The 16532-nt window shown below is 38.0% G+C and overlaps 1 protein-coding gene across 2 annotated transcripts in view; it reads left to right on the top strand.

Moving 5' to 3' along the window:
- kifap3a (kinesin-associated protein 3a) overlaps positions 1-16532 on the top strand; it is a 35127-nt gene that overhangs the window by 5660 nt on the left and 12935 nt on the right. Inside the window, exons 5-15 of one of the 2 annotated variants that reach the window (XM_072914625.1) lie at positions 1211-1352; positions 2400-2499; positions 6885-7011; positions 7149-7245; positions 7574-7752; positions 8510-8672; positions 8915-9015; positions 10797-10905; positions 10983-11095; positions 11246-11411; positions 14553-14618. In XM_072914625.1, the coding sequence (XP_072770726.1) occupies positions 1211-1352; positions 2400-2499; positions 6885-7011; positions 7149-7245; positions 7574-7752; positions 8510-8672; positions 8915-9015; positions 10797-10905; positions 10983-11095; positions 11246-11411; positions 14553-14618 (1363 nt within the window). The remainder of the gene's footprint in view (positions 1-1210; positions 1353-2399; positions 2500-6884; positions 7012-7148; positions 7246-7573; positions 7753-8509; positions 8673-8914; positions 9016-10796; positions 10906-10982; positions 11096-11245; positions 11412-14552; positions 14619-16532) is intronic. The other variant, XM_072914626.1, reaches the window with a different exon arrangement.

Here is a 16532-nt window from a genome sequence, read left to right as displayed (position 1 = left end):
ACATATTTAAAACTATATATTTAAAACTAGATATGACAATTTGTGGAGAAATTGTGTGTAAATGCTGTAAAAGTGGAAGCCGAACTGAAATGCTGTCAAAAATATGTGCAGAGCCTGATTTCAAATGCAGATGAAATGAAAACAGAAATAATTCTATCACTCTGAAATGTATACTAGCAAAATTAGCTCAAAAAGCTAACATGTTAATGTTAACAAGCAAACGTTAACATGCTAACAGTTAGCATGTGTTAAGTACAAAAATATCACTGAGGTAAATACCTGCAAATATTTTTTTAAAAGCAGTGTAGCATGCTAACAGTTAGCATGTGTTAGCTAAAAAAAGCCCCATAACTTGCTAATGTTAGCAAGATAGCAAATAAACGTTAACATGCAAACAGTTAGCATGCGTTGATGACCAAGTCATATGATTCTAAAGTGTACAACGACAAAGTTAGCTAAAAAAAAACAACACGCTGTTAGCGAGCTAGCAAATAAATGTTAGCATGCTAGCAATTAGCATGTATCAAGTACAAAGTTATCGCTCTGAAATGTACAGGCGGCTGCAAAATTAGCTAAAAAAAAAACAGTGTAGCATGCTAGCAGCTAGCATGTGTTGAGGACCAAAATATATAACTCTGAGGTGAACACCTGCCAAATTAGTTAAGTGTTAGCATACTAATGTGTGCAAGGAAAAGCCAGTCAAAACATGGCCAAAACAAGATAATATATTTATATATATTTTTATAGTAACTTTATTTTTTACCGAAAGACAGAATATCAAATAAAAACACAAAATGTTGAATATGTATCCAACAACATCGTCGCTAATGTCATATATAGAGGTGCAAACATTCTCCATTGTGCTATTTCACTCACTAAAATCCCTCTTGGCATGTTTGCAACCTTGCCAAACAACTACAACAAATTAAAAGTACGAGAAACATGAGCTCTAAGGTTGACAAGACTTTCCACTCCTAAGTACTAAATTGTATTGTGTATTGAATACAAAATACAAATTTATCATATTATTTCTTTCATGTTATTTTACTACATTACGTAATTCTGTTAAAGTACGTCTATTTTAAGAACAAAACAAAACAATGTACTGTTTACCTACTAAGTCAGCAGGGATCCAACACTTCTTTTCCCCACTGTAGTGATTGTCTGGTGGTCTCTGTTTGGACAGTTAGATGTTTTTCTTTGTTTTCAGCTCAACGAGGAGGCAAGCATCAACAGCATTGATGAATATTTGGAGCTGCTGTATGAGGACATCCAGGAGAAAATCAGAGGAGCCACGCTGATCTTTCAACTGGCCCGCAACCCCGACAATTTAGAAGAACTCAAACAGAATGGTACTTCAGAAAAAGCATGTTTTCAACTGCTCTAGTCACGATTTATTACGTCAAAGTAGGGATGGGTACCGTTCACATTTAAACCAATACAGTAACAATTCCCGGTACCTTAGAATCGATACCAGTAATCAACGGTACTAATTTTCAGTACTTTTGTGTGTTAATAAATATGAATTATTTTTGATAATAAAATGTAATTTTGTATTTTAACATGTAAAAATGAGCTGATTATGATAACTGCTGTCCAGTTGTTATATCTTGTTTTGTTGTAACATTTCTGAGTCTCATTTACAGTTGCAAGTCCAAGTTTATAGTGTTAGCTCGTCAGTATTTTGTAAGTTAGTTGCGCCCTGAAAAGTGTTAAAGCTGTAAGTATTGTACTTATTAGGTAATACTGTTTCACTGCAACGTGCATCTTTTCATTAACAAATTGGAGATGTTGAAATCGCCATGTAAAATCGCTAATGCTAATCAGTAGCATGTCAACGGCAAAGCCAATGGATATTGGCATCAAGCGAGCACATTTTTGGAAAAGTGGAGCCTTACTCAACTTATCTTGGAGGATTTGAGTCAGCAACCGGGCATAACCCAGATATTGTAACATGGCAACGTTGGCTCTTACGTGAATCCGTATCCGATAGGACCGACGGGATTCAGTCGGTGCCAAAAATGTACCGGATTCAATACCCATCCCTATGTTCAAGTGGTGTATTTTTAAAAACATATCGTTTAACTGTTAACTAATCATATGTTTTTACAAATTTGAGTTTTTCGGCCATTCAGCTCTTTTTTGTACAGTAATTAAAAACTATATTTTTCATATTAAAAGATTGAACTCACTTTTAGCCTGCCTATTTTGAGGTTTGTATTACTCAAATAATATTTTTATGCTCTATAAGCCTAATTTTAATTATATTTTATGTATGCCAGTCGTAATTTTTTTCTATAATGCATTATTTGATGGAGGAATGTATTTCAGAAAAAGCATCTGTTTTAATTGATTAAATGTTATCGGTCGTAATTGTTGTATTATATATCTTTTGATAGAGATGGCTTTATCAGCGTTGGCTCGGGTGCTGAGGGAAGACTGGAAACAGAGCGTGGACCTGGCAACAACCATCATCTGCATCTTCTTCTGCTTCTCAAGGTATTTATTTGGAACATGTTCAAACTTCACAAGCACACATTTTTGCTCAATCAATCAATGGTCCAAAAGGAGCGGCAAGAAGCAGAGCTTGTCCGGTCGCACCCCTGTGCCATAAGCATAAACAACGAGTAAGGAAAAACTAAATGTACACTTGATTAGGTTAAAACCCCACTTCTGCTATTAATAAACGCTTCAAAATTAGAGTCATGGATGTAGTGTTTACTCAGTATGATGTCATAAGTAGATAGCCTCTGAATGAAATTAAAAGTCAAGTCAATTTGGTTTTAATTGCACCAATTCGAACAGACGTTTTATCAAGGCACATTACACATGCTGCTACATTTTTGCCACCATTTGATCTTTTTAAGGGACAGAACTGAGGAAACTGCGAGACTCTACCCGCTTTCTTTTGTTGAACAGTCTGGAAGTTTTCACAAGCAGTTATTAAAACATTGCGCAGGTAAATGTTACAGTGTTGGTGTCACTCCTGCAAAAGTCTGTTGATTGTGTACGTAAGCGAGTACCTCCACAAGCAAATCTCTGCAAAAGAGCAGACAAGTCCAATGGGTCAAAGAGTTCACAGGTGTGGGGGCCAGGGAAATTTGTGTCATAAGGATGTGTATATATATTGATATTGTTTTATCAGCCCAGCTCTAGAACACTTACTGTACCAGTGATTAGCACTGCAGGAGGAGGGAAAGAAGGCACCAATCGGCGTTAATTAGTTGATCCATACTTGCCAACCCTCCCGAATTTTCCGGGAGACTCCCGAATTTCAGTGCCTCTCCCGAAAATCTCCCGGGACAACCATTCTCCTGAAAATCTCCCGATTTCCACCCGGACAACTATATTGGGGGCGTGCCTTAAAGGCACTGCCTTTAGCGTCGTCTCTCACCTGAAAAGGAGACTATTATATATGTCTCCGTTATCCATAGGTTTATCTATAACCCATAAAGTAGGCAGGCACGGAGCTATTTCTCAGCGTGTGTTTATTCCAGCCGGCACGTTAATACACTGACACACAACATCCGGATTCCCATCATGCATTGCTTCAAAATTACGGCAAGTTGTAATATCCAAAATTTCCAGCCGGACAAACAATATTTTTTTTTGCCTTTAGCGTCCTCTCACCTGAAAGGAGACTATTATATATGTCTCCGTTATCCATAGGTTTATCTATAACCCATAACACGGTGGCCGAATGGATATAGTCACTCATGAACGGTCAGAGAAGCACAAGGTGGCGGCAACGCAGTATTATGGGCCACCTTGCAAGCAACATTCCGTTCTCATTTGCGTATGTTTTCAACAAATCCGTGAAGGATATGTTCCCGGATTCAGAGATCGCTCGCCAGTACTCAAATGGCAGAACAAAAGCTACTCAAATGATGAAAGGTAAGTGGTTTTTTTTTTTTAAGTAAGCAGCAAGTACAGTACAGTTAGTAGAACAACTGTGTTTTCATTACCGTTTACTGTACTACATATATATATATATATATATATATATATATATATATATATATATATATATATGAGAAATACTTTAATTTCAGTGAATTCTAGCTATAAATATACTCCTCCCCCTTAACCCCGCCCTAAGGCCTCGAATTCGGAGGTCTCAAGGTCGGCAAGTATGGTTGATCTCTACTTTGTCCCATCAAAGGAGAGCTTGAACTGATTAGAAATAACCAAAAACACGCATGGGGTTAGTGCATCTGCCTCACAATACGAAGGTCCTGAGTAGTTTTGGGTTCAATCCCGGGCTCGGGATCTTTCTGTGTGGAGTTTGCATGTCCTCCCCGTGACTGCGTGGGTTCCCTCCGGGTATTCCGGCTTCCTCCCACTTCCAAAGACATGCACCTGGGGATAAGTTGATTGGCAACACTAAATTGGCCCTAGTGTGTGGATGTGAGTGTGAATGTTGTCTGTCTATCTGTGTTGGCCCTGCGATGAGGTGGCGACTTGTCCAGGGTGTACCCCGCCTTCCGCCCGATTGTAGCTGAGATAGGCTCCAGCGACCCCAAAGGGAATAAGCGGTAGAAAATGGATGGATGGATGGACGCATCAAAGTCTCCAAAACACTTGATAGTAATAGCAGGCAGAGTGATGGTCAAAGATGCAGACGCCATAGAAAAAGAAAGTAAACTACCGGTATATATTAAAAAGTGAACCTAAGTCAGGGGTTGACAACCCAAAATGTTGTGGACCAAAAAACAAATCTGTCTGTAGCCGCGAGAAATTAAAAGCCTTATATAAGTCTTGTAATAAAGGCAACACATGCTTTAAGTGTCTATATTAGCTATATTTGCCTATACTATCACAATAACTACATAGGCTACAAATACATAATGACCATTTATGATTAAATGTTTATTGTCCCTGCAGCGCATCCTGGAGAGAATGATGCACCACATAACTACTCTGCTGTGCAATGGTGCTTTAAGTTTAACTTCCATCACAACATTAATGTATTATGTTTCGTTGCATTGCTGAAATTACAGAAATACACTAAAGAAATCAGATTTTTTTATGTCATTTTTATTTTATTTTGAGGGTTCAAATCCACTACAACAAAATAGATTGTGCATAATAGGCCTCCTGTAATTTCCCCATGGAAATAAAATGCAGTCCTCTTCAATTTTCAATAATACAACACAATCTTCTTCTCTTTTCTCTCCGATCTGTGCAACAGACAGAGCGCAATAACACCCAGCCTGCAGGTATAAAAAAGCAGCATTTTGAAAAGGTAAAGTGTATATAAATTAATACAGTTTAGGTTCGATTTCTGTGCCTTATTCTCTTCTCATTAGTTTTCTGCAAATACCAAGTAAGTCAGTGCAAGAGTAAACACAGCAGCATCCTCTTCTCTTCAGCCGGTCGGACCTGAACACCAAAACACAGTAATATCCCTACGTGTAAATCCAAATATATACTGACTAAAATCAGAAATCACTTAATAAAAACAGCCCCTTTGTTACTAAATATGTGCACATGACAGGATTGTGTTCTGTGATTTCTATTTTCTCAACATTGGGCTTGTTATACTTATCAAAAATATAAACACAACACTTTTTTGCTCCCATTATTCATGAGTTGAACTCAAAGATCTAAAACTTTTACTATATACACAAAATATCTATTCCTCTCAAATATTGTTCACAAATCTGTCTAAATCTGTGTTAGTGAGCATTTTGTCTTTGTCAAGATAATCCAACCCACCTCACAGGTGTGGCATATCAAGATGCTGATCAAACAGCATGATTTTTGCACAGTTGTGCCTTAGGCTGCCCACGATACAAGGCCACTCTGAAATGTGCAGTATTGCTTTATTGAGGGTCTGGGGGAGTTAGAAAAGCAGTCAGTATCTGGTGTGATCGCCATTTGCCTCACTCAGTGCAACACATCTCTTTCGCAGTTGATCAGGTTGTTGATTGTGGTCTGTGGAATGTTGGTCCACTTTTCATCAATGGCTGTGCCAAGTTGCTGGATATTGGCGGGTAATGGAACACGATGTCGTATACGCCGATCCACAGCATCCCAAACATGCTCAATGGGTGACATGTCCGGTGAGTATGTTGGCCATGCAAGAACTGGGATGTTTTCAGCTTCCAGGAATTGTGTGCAGATCCCGATGAGGATGACGAGCATGCAGATGAGCTTCCCCGAGACGGTTTCTCAGAGTTTGTACAGAAATTATTATGTAATGCAAACCAATTGTTGCAGCAGCTGTCCGGGTGGCTGGTCTCAGACGATCATGGAGGTGCACCTGCTGGATGTGGAGGTGTGGTTGTGAGGCTGGTTGGATGTACTGCCAAATTCTATGAAAATACTTTGGAGACAGCTTTTGGTAGAGAAATGATCATTCAATTCACAGGCAACAGCTCTGGTGGACATTCTTGCAGTCAGCATGCTAACTGCACGCTCCCTCAAAACATGCGACATCTGTGGCATTGTGCTGTGTGCTAAAACTGCACATTTCAGAGTGGCCTTTTATTGTGGGCAGCCTAATGCACACCTGTGCAACAATCATGCTGTGTAATCAGCATCTTGATATGCCCAATCTGTGAGGTGCGATGGATTAATTACAATAGTGAACAATATTTTGAGAGGAATAGGTATTTTGTGTATATAGTAAAACTTTTAGATCTTTGAGTTCAACTCATGAAAAATAAGAGTGAAAACAAAAGTGTTGCGTTCATATTTGTGTTCAGTATAACATGCCCGAAGTTGACAAGCTGTCCAGTGATTTGGATTTGATGTAGTTCATGTTTGGGCGGCACTAAAAAGTTGGGATTGACCTAAGTGTATATTTGCTTAAACGTTCTAGCAAAACAAAACTTACATACTGACTTATTGACTCATGGAAGTCTTATGATGTCTTTTAGTTTTTCCCAGTTCCATGGACTTGTTACACAGTTCAAGATCGGAGCCCTGTGTATGAACATCATTGAACATGAGCTGAAGAGACACGACCTGTGGCAAGAAGAGCTGCAAAGGAAGAAGAAGGCCTATATCCTTTTCAAAAGAAATGCAGTGCAGAAGAAACATCCTCTAAAAATAAAAAAATTGCCTAGAATTAATAAGTTTTGTCATACAATGATGGAGCTTTGGTAATGTGATCGACTGTGTGCCTTGACTGCTTTTCACATGAAGACTTATCCGAGAACCAGAATCTGAAGAAGGAGCATGAAAAGTGCTTCAAGAAGTATCAAAGCCTTTTGACCAAACAGGAGCAGCTTCTCAGAGGTGAGGAGAATCTCAGCACTTGATGGAGACACGTACACAATAATGATGCAAGAAGCAGGAAATGTTATTTTGGACTTGCAGTTATGGAAAGCTAACAAATTGAGACCACAATACATCATCTCATAGCTTTGTCTACATTTATTGGGACCCAGGTTTATACCACACAAGACTTGATTCTGCAGTCCTTCTTTTGCATTGTGCACACGAATGCAACCGACCTACTGTATGTTAGTTTTATACACATTATGTTGTGTTGAACCTACCTTTTCAATACACATTCCATGCTCATTTCCAGACTTTTGGGTTAATTTTCACCTTTTGTGTGCAGTTTCTCTGTGTCTGCTGTTGAACCTGGCCGAAGACACTCACACTGAACTGAAGATGAGGAACAAAAACATAGTCCAGATGCTCGTGAAGATTCTTGACAGGAAGGATGAAGAGTTGCTGCTGGTAGTTGTCTCCTTCCTAAAGAAACTCTCCATCTTCTTGGAGAACAAGAATGACATGGTGAGTGATAAAAGGACAGGGGACACATAATCTGGGCGCACATAAATATGCTGACATAATGTGTATCCCTTTCTAACTTAATGTGTAAACAATGAAAGGAGTCCAAATTCACACGTTTTGTTGTAGATGACGCTACATATGTACAGAATATACCACATGATGTCCGTACATCAGTTGAGGAAAATGGATGAATTACATTAATAACATCCTGTAATTTGATTGTGACATTATCATTCATTCCATCCTCTGATAGATTAAAAATTAGCACCAATGGGAGCATCTTACAACTTTGCCAGACTCAATTCCACCTATTAGCATGACAAACATGATCACATAATTTATTCAGAAAGTATAGATGACAACTGAAGATAGAATACTAGTAACCACAACATAAAAAAAACCTGGTATGATTTGTATATTTTCAGAGTGTTCTTGTTCTATTTTTAACTGAAGAAAACAATCTGAAGTTGTCTTTATTTTTAAGTTATCATGCCACGATTTTACCAGAAAAGAAAAGTATTTTCAACCAAAAATTTCACAGCCCTTTGCTGCAAATTATTTCTTTTTTTATATTAATTTTTATTTGAGAATAGTATTCATTCATCAATTACCTGTCACCAGTTTTCAGTCTCAGTAAGGCCGAGCGAAGCATGCCCCAAACCATAACGATGACGTACAGTTACAGCATGTGTCCAGTTACTGTATATTTCTCTGAAAATAAACACATGAGTCTAAGAAGATCACCTGTTGTCCACAGGCAGAAGTGTTTGCAGTTGAGAAGCTGTCCCAGCTTGTTCCGTGCGAGCACGAGGACCTCCTGAGCACCACGTTACGCCTTCTACTCAACCTTTCCTTTGACACTACTCTACGTAACCAGATGGTCCAAGCTGGTCTGATTGCCAAACTCTCTTCACTGCTCGGTAATATGTCCAAAAACTCCCTTGTGATTGTGTTGAGGCTCAATCAGATACAGATAATCACGTATCGAGTTATGCACATACAATACATCGTTCATCTGTCTGGTAAATCTGTAATGAAATAGCAAACCGTTCATAATAAAAATGTACCTTAAATGTAAACACTCTTCTAAAGTGGCGGTTAATATTTTCCATGTCTTCATTTCAACTTAATAAAGCGGGCTTGGGTCCATTGTTTGTTCCAGCTGACGAGGGCCAGAGACAACTCAGCATGTGCATTCTGTACCACATCAGCATGGAGGACAGGTTCAAGTCCATGTTTGCCACCACAGACTGCATTCCACAGGTAGGACCTGACCAAGTATACACCACCACCACATGTAGACAGGACAACCAAGCTGGGCCGATATTCGGCGCCGATATTTGGCATTTTGGTATAGGTATCAGCCTTTTTTTGTTACAACAGAATTACATCAGCAAATATAATACATTAACATATACCAATATTTAGTATTTAAAAATATATAATTAGTGAAGTAAGCACGTTTGCCCTACATGAAAAAAGAGGGACAACATTACCGGAGCACATAAAAAAACTGTGGGTCCTACCTGAATTTAAAGGGCTCCTTTAAAAATTGTTGAAGTCAAACCAGTCATGCTCCCATAGAGGAACCTCTCCTTGGACTCTCTATTTTACAACTCTGATTATTTGTACCTGGGGTGTTGTTGTTTGTCTTATGAGTTCATAGTGTCTGTGTGTTTGTGTTTTTTTTGGATGCAATTTAGCTTTTGTGCTAATTCCAGCATATTTATGTTGACACACTAAATTATATGTACTGTCCTAATTTAAAAGAAAAAAAAGAAATATATATAAGTTCCCTTTTTTTATTTTGAATTCATTTAAACATAAATATTACTCTTATTGTCAATCATTCTCCCTACACATGGCATTTATTTGCTTTCTGATGAGAATTCTTCTCTGGTCTGCTCAGCTGCGCTCATGCGGCCACGCCCCAACCTTCTACAGTTTGTACGTACTGTACATTACAGTACGTCTCCTTTGTTTACCTTCCGTTTTCCCCCCAGGAAATCAATTTTTTGTCGTTCTTTCCTGGCGTTTTACCGGCCCCGTTTTGTTATTTGCTACTTATCGCTGCTCGACAAGCCTCCGCCCCCAACACTTACACTGAGAGCTCATTAAAGGAGCGGCGCGAGTTTAGTGTTCCGTGATTCAATCAAATAACACGACAGAGATGTATGGACATGAAGACGGAAAAAATATGTCTGCCAAAAATCCAAACTTTGTGTAAATATCTTGATAAATAGGATAATTATATAATATTACATAATTAAAGAAGAGCAGGCATCAGCTCACACATTCTCATATGTTTTATAACACCCAGGAAGAAATGATGTCAGCCAGCTGGAAAAATGCCTCACCTATAATCTACATGAAGGAGCCTAGAATTGTTTTTTTTGAAACATTTGCGATATTTTAGTGTTCTTCCTGAGGAAACCTTACAATATATTAAATCCATAAAATGCTTTAAAATTGTATAACATTGAGTAAATGGCGAGTTATTGTGATGTAGAGAAGTGCCATATTTTCCCAGGAGATTTCTCATATTTTTTCAAATGCAAATGTCAATGCTCCGCTTAGACTGAAGTAATAACGGTGTTAGTGGAATCCCGATATTTTTTGGTCGCTACTGGTCCGACGTTTCTTAATACATAAAGTTCAAAAAACAACTTAAAGCCTTGTCCAGCTGATTAATGACATACACTGTTATGTGTAAATAACTTACTGCAAATGAATATCATATCCAAATATCGGCCTTCTTGACTACTAATAAACGGTATTGACCCTAAAAAAACATAACGGTCGAACTCTTCTAATTAGCAAGGAGCAGCTTTTTACTTTCTCCGTCTCAACGAATTATCGCCATTACTCATCGTCTCATCGCTCGTGTTTACTACTCCGACGTCAAAACACACAAAAAGCAAAAAAATATATATATTTATACTGTATCATCTTGTTACATCATATTACTCAATCATCTGCACTTGATAAAACACATGTACTAGCTGAAAAATCTAAATTGGTCTCTTTGAACCTGTTCCCAACAGCTGATGAAGATGATTTATGAGTTTGGCGAACACAAGATGGATTTTGAGCTCATCTCGTTGTGCATCAACTTAGCTGCCAATAAAAACAATGCCCAAGTCATGTGTGAAGGTATGAGGTTACAAGTATGTCTGACTTTATACACCACCTTCTCTCACGCTTCTTTTTTTTCTTGTCTTCTTGCTTAGGGAATGGCTTGAAAATGCTCATGAAACGGTCCGCGAAACTGAAGGACGTTCTGGTGATGAAGATGATCAGGAATATTTCCCAGCACCATGGCCCCACTAAAAGCTTATTCTTGGTCAGTATTTAAACGTTTGACAATATTTGAGAATATTTCTCTTATCTAATTTTTTTCGTAAATTATCTGCCACACAAGTTTAATGTTAAAAAAACATTTAGCTTTTTTATTTGTGCTACTGATCCATGTCCCTCTTGTGCCTGCTGACAGGACCATGTTGGAGACTTGGCTGCTCAGATCAGTCAGGAAAAAGCTGAAGAGTACGTGATTGAGTGTCTGGGAACTCTGGCAAATCTTACCATTCCTGACCTAGACTGGGCCCTGGTTCTTAAAGAGTACAACTTGGTGCCTTACTTGAAAGACAAACTTAAACCAGGTAGGACATTGATTTCGTTGTGACTGCGTAGTATCTCTTAATCATGTTGTTGTAACTGTAGCTGCGTTCACACTGCAGGGTAGGATGTCTGGTTTGGATTTTTTTGTCAAATCCGATCTCTGTATTTTCCGGATGATAGGGCGGACGGGTACATAAGCGCACCAACAAAATTTGACAAGAAATTATATTTTTCCATATCATAGCCACACCGGACTATAAGCCGCAGATATATACCGTATTCTTCGGAGTATAAGTCGCTCCGGAGTATAAGTCACACCGGCCGAAAATGCATAATAAAGAAGGAAAACAACATTATATAAGTCGCACTGGAGTATAAGTCGCATTTTTGAGGGAAATGTATTTGATAAAACCCAACACCAGGAATAGACATTTGAAAGGCAATTTAAAATAAATAAAGAATAGTGAACAACAGGCTGAATAAGTGTACGTTATATGAGGCATAAATAACCAACTGAGAACGTGCCTGGTATGTTAACGTAACATATTATGGTAAGAGTCATTCAAATAACTATAACATATAGAACATGCTATACGTTTACCAAACAATCTGTCACTCCTAATCGCTAAATCCCATGAAATCTTATACGTCTAGTCTCTTACGTGAATGAGCTAAATAATATTATTTGATATTTTACGGTAATGTGTTAATAATTTCACATATAAGTCGCTCCTGAGTATAAGTCGCACCCCCGGCCAAACTGTAAAAAAAACTGCGACTTATAGTCCGAAAAATACGGTACATTGTGAAATTAGTTATTTACACAGAAATATTCTGTAAATGTTTATTTACATACCTTAACTGTTTCCAAACGGTGTCTGTAACATGGCAGTAAAACGGCTGATCAAACAAAACAAGTCATCATCATGGACCCACTAGCTGAATAGACTCGATAACTCCAAGGTAATGTTTTAGTAAGTTTACTGAGCAATTTGTAAAAAAAAACTGAAACAATACAAAAAGAATGCCATTGTAAATTAATAATACTAACATAGACACTCGGCAACGTGATAGCGTATTAGCTAATGCTAACAATGCTAACTTTTAATAATACTAACATAGACACTCGGCAACGTGATAGCGTATTAGCTAATGCTAACAATGCTAACTTTATTACATTACGATAGCACTGTCGTCAACTGACCAAAAACTGTTTTTATCACCTCAGAAATATTTCCAGAGTGAGAAATTGGATCTCGAAATGATAATTCACGCGTTCATTTCGTCTCGTATTGACTATTGCAATTCTCTCTTCACTCTTTTCAACAAGTCAACGCTAAAGAGACTTCAGACTGTACAAAATGCAGCTCCCAGACTTTTGACCGTTGCACCCAGAACAGCCCATATTACCCCCATGTTATCCAGTTTTCATTCGCTTCCAGTCAAATTCCGCATTGAGTTTAAGATTTTAGTCCTGACTTTCCGTGCGTTGCATGGTGGGGCCCCTCAGTACATCACTGACTTGTTAAGCCCCTCCTCTTCAGGGCGCAGGCTCCGGTCTTCAGGCAAGGGTCTTCTAAAGATCCCAAAAACTCATTTTAAAACCCGTAGAGACCTGGTATTCCTGGCTATGGCTCCCAGACTCTGGAACAACTTGCATTAGGCCCTCCATGATCTTGACTGTGTTGACACTTTTAAAGAAATATTTGAAAACTTCTCTTTTTAGTAAAGCTTGTAGTTAATGCACCTTTTAACTATTAATTTTAATCCACTTGGTATCATTTTTATGATGTTGCCCTTGTTGTTTTAATTAAATTGTTGTTTTACTTCACCTATGTTTTGTACAGCGCTTTGTGATTATATCTGTGAAAAGTGCTTTATAAATAAAATGTACTTACTTACTTACATACAAATATGCATGAAAACATTCCTACAGACATCACAACTCGGACGAATTAGTAAGTATGAATTGTTTTAGTTATATTGTAAAACGTACAAACGTTGCTTGGAGTGACGAATGCAGATAATGCATTAAAAGAGTAAGGACGTTTTCAACCCGCAACACTTGCAGTGAGCGAACTCGTCCAAAAGATGGCGCTTTAGATCAAACAATAACACACCTTTTCAGTGTCACTGTGTGAGTTTGAACATAAAACATGGACGTTAGCGAAGAAAAATCTATAAATTATTTGCAAGGTTCAAAGCATAGAAAAATGTCGCGGTTTATAATCTGGAATTTATGGTATTTATTTTTGCCTCCGTCTATTTCAGGGAAGAATTATGACACTTATCCTCATTTGATGGTGTATTGGTCGGATGAACACGACCGAAGCGCTCAGACTGCAGTAGCATTCGATACATACCCGATTTATATCCACATACAATAGAGGCTTGGGTCGGATTATGAAAATTCTAAAATGTACTGTTCACACTGACATGAAAAAATCAAATCGGAATTGACCTGCAGTGTGAACAAGGCTTATAACATCTCTCTTCCAAGTCAACCGCAGTCCAATTTTTCAATGGTTATGGTTTAAATTTATTTCAAACACACTATACAGATGGGTGAGATTTTTACTCTACTTTTATCACATTTGGATGGATTTCTTTTAGGAGCAAAATGTACAACATTTGTTGTTTTTTTTAAGTCGCACGGTCTATTTTTAGGCGCATTTGCGATTACATTTGTCGCACCGTACAGCACTGACAGGGCGTCAAAGCGATGGTAGGAACATTATTCCCAGAATGCATTTTCTGTATTTAACAACGTACAGGATAAAAACAATAACAAACACGTTAGTGATTAATCCGTGGCTCATTCACCTTCCCTGCTTTGCGCTCCAGTGCGCTTGTCCACTCTGTCACATGCGGCAGACATGGAGAGACAGAGAAGAAAGTCCTTGGGGGCACAAAACAGATGAGGGAGCAGGAAGAAAACATTTGCATGGATTCAAAACGGGGTTTTGAAAGTTGTTTAAAAGTGCATCAAAAGGAAGCTTGTAAATATGCCAGTCGGCTAAAGCTACCACTAGTAAAACGGCTGGTAACTGTTGTCTTCACACTGTGTACCCATCAGTATTTTGGGTAACTGATACCCTATAAGGATATGACCCTAACCCTTTGTATGTGGGTTGACTGCTGTATTTCTGGAACCTCCTTAACACAAAGTCCATGTCGTTCAGGTGTGAGGATGGAGTCAGAGACGAGAAGAGAGAGAAAGAATCAGGACAGACAGGGGAAGGTGACAGGTTGGTCTAATATGGAAGTGTAGCAACAGCCACTTGACACCGACTGATTACATTTTTAATAGCATTATTATTTATTTCTGATAGAGGTGATCACCTGCCAGGATTTGTGTATTGGTACCTCGGTTGATGTAGATAATCTGCTCCGGAAGTGCCAACATCAAGCAAAACATGCGTTAACCAAAGCTCGTTATCTTTCCGAAAGCAATGTAAATCCAAATAATCTGTTTTTTTCACCCAAACATGTTAACAGAAAACACTTTTCTTATACATATTTAGTTACAGCTTTAAGGGAAACTGCACTTTTTTAAAATGTGCATATCATTCGCAATCCTTACGTGAGACCAGCACACATTTGTCTTTCTTTTTTTTATGCATTCTAAATCGTAAATAAACACTAGCAATAGGTGGCTAACAATGCATGAAAAAGGGTTTCATCTATTATTGGGTGTTTTTTAGAGGGCTTTATAAGCGGAATAGATGACTCCTATTTGCTACATTGTTAGTCGTGCTGTGAATCTTTGGGCACCACACGATTCGATTCAGAATCGGTTCTCAATTTAAAATGATTCTCGATTCAAAATCAATACTTTTTATTAACATTGGGTGCCAGTTCTATGATTAACTACATTCCTACATAAAATGCATCAACAGCTGTGATACATTTCTATATCATTTAAAAGAAAACTGCTTTTGTTTGATAAAATTCTACCCAAATATTTAGTCAAGTCAATTACAAATAAGGCAGCAAAAGAAGTATCCAACATTTCTATTTTCTAAAGTAAATCTGTATAGCAGATATGATCATCTACATCAATAATAAGATTTTCCTGAGTGGCTGGATAGGACAGTTTGTAAAAAAAAATATATATATATATATATATATATATATATATATATATATAAAAATAAAATCCATTTTTGATTGTTTTTAATCGATTAAGAATCATAAGAAAATAGGAATCGCGATGCATTTGAAAATCAATTTTTTTGTACACCCCTACACTGCAAAAAGTCAGTGTTCAAAAACAAGAAAAAAAAAAAGAGGTGTATTTTATTTGAATTAAGCAAAATTATCTGCCAATAGAACAAGAAAATGTGGCTTGTCAAGACTTTCCAAAACAAGTAAAATTACCTAACCTCAATGAACCCCAAAATACCTTAAAATAAGTATATTCTCACTAATAACAAGTGCACTTTTCTTGGTAGAAAAAAAAAGAGACCTTTTTGCTCAATATGTTGAAAAATATTCTTAAATTAAGTAAATGCTAGTGCCATTATCTTGACATAATGATATGCCCTCGGCATTATGATTTTTTTTTTCATACTTGAAATAAGAAATTATTACTTTGAAAAAGTAGTTTTATACTTGTGAGTGTTGATGACACAGCTTTGCAACAGTTGATATTCTAGTTTCAAGCATGTTTTACTCAATATAGGTCATCAAATCTCAGCAACAAGCTGTAATATCTTACTGAGATCATCCATCCATCCATCCATTTTCTACCGCTTATTCCCTTTTGGGGTCGCGGGGGGCGCAGGAGCCTATCTCAGCTACAATCGGGCGGAAGGCGGTGTACACCCTGGACAAGTCGCTACGTCATCGCAGGGCCAACACAGATAGACAGACAACTTTCACACTCACATTCACACACTAGGGCCAATTTAGTGTTGCCAATCAACTTATCCCCAGGTGCATGTCTTTGGAGGTGGGAGGAAGCCGGAGTACCCGGAGGGAACCCACGCTGTCACGGGGAGAACATGCAAACTCCACACAGAAAGATCCCGAGCCCGGGATTGAACCCAAGACTACTCAGGACCTTCGTATTGTGAGGCAGATGCACTAACCCCTCTTCCACCGTGCTGCCCCTTACTGAGATCATTTAGGACCAAAACACTTAAAACAAGTAAAACACT

Source organism: Nerophis lumbriciformis, linkage group LG14, assembly GCF_033978685.3.
Source record: "Nerophis lumbriciformis linkage group LG14, RoL_Nlum_v2.1, whole genome shotgun sequence".
In the NCBI taxonomy this organism is placed as follows: Eukaryota; Metazoa; Chordata; class Actinopteri; order Syngnathiformes; family Syngnathidae; genus Nerophis; species Nerophis lumbriciformis.
The sequence above is the reverse complement of the archived record's forward strand: the minus strand, read 5'-3'. Positions and strand labels throughout refer to the sequence as shown.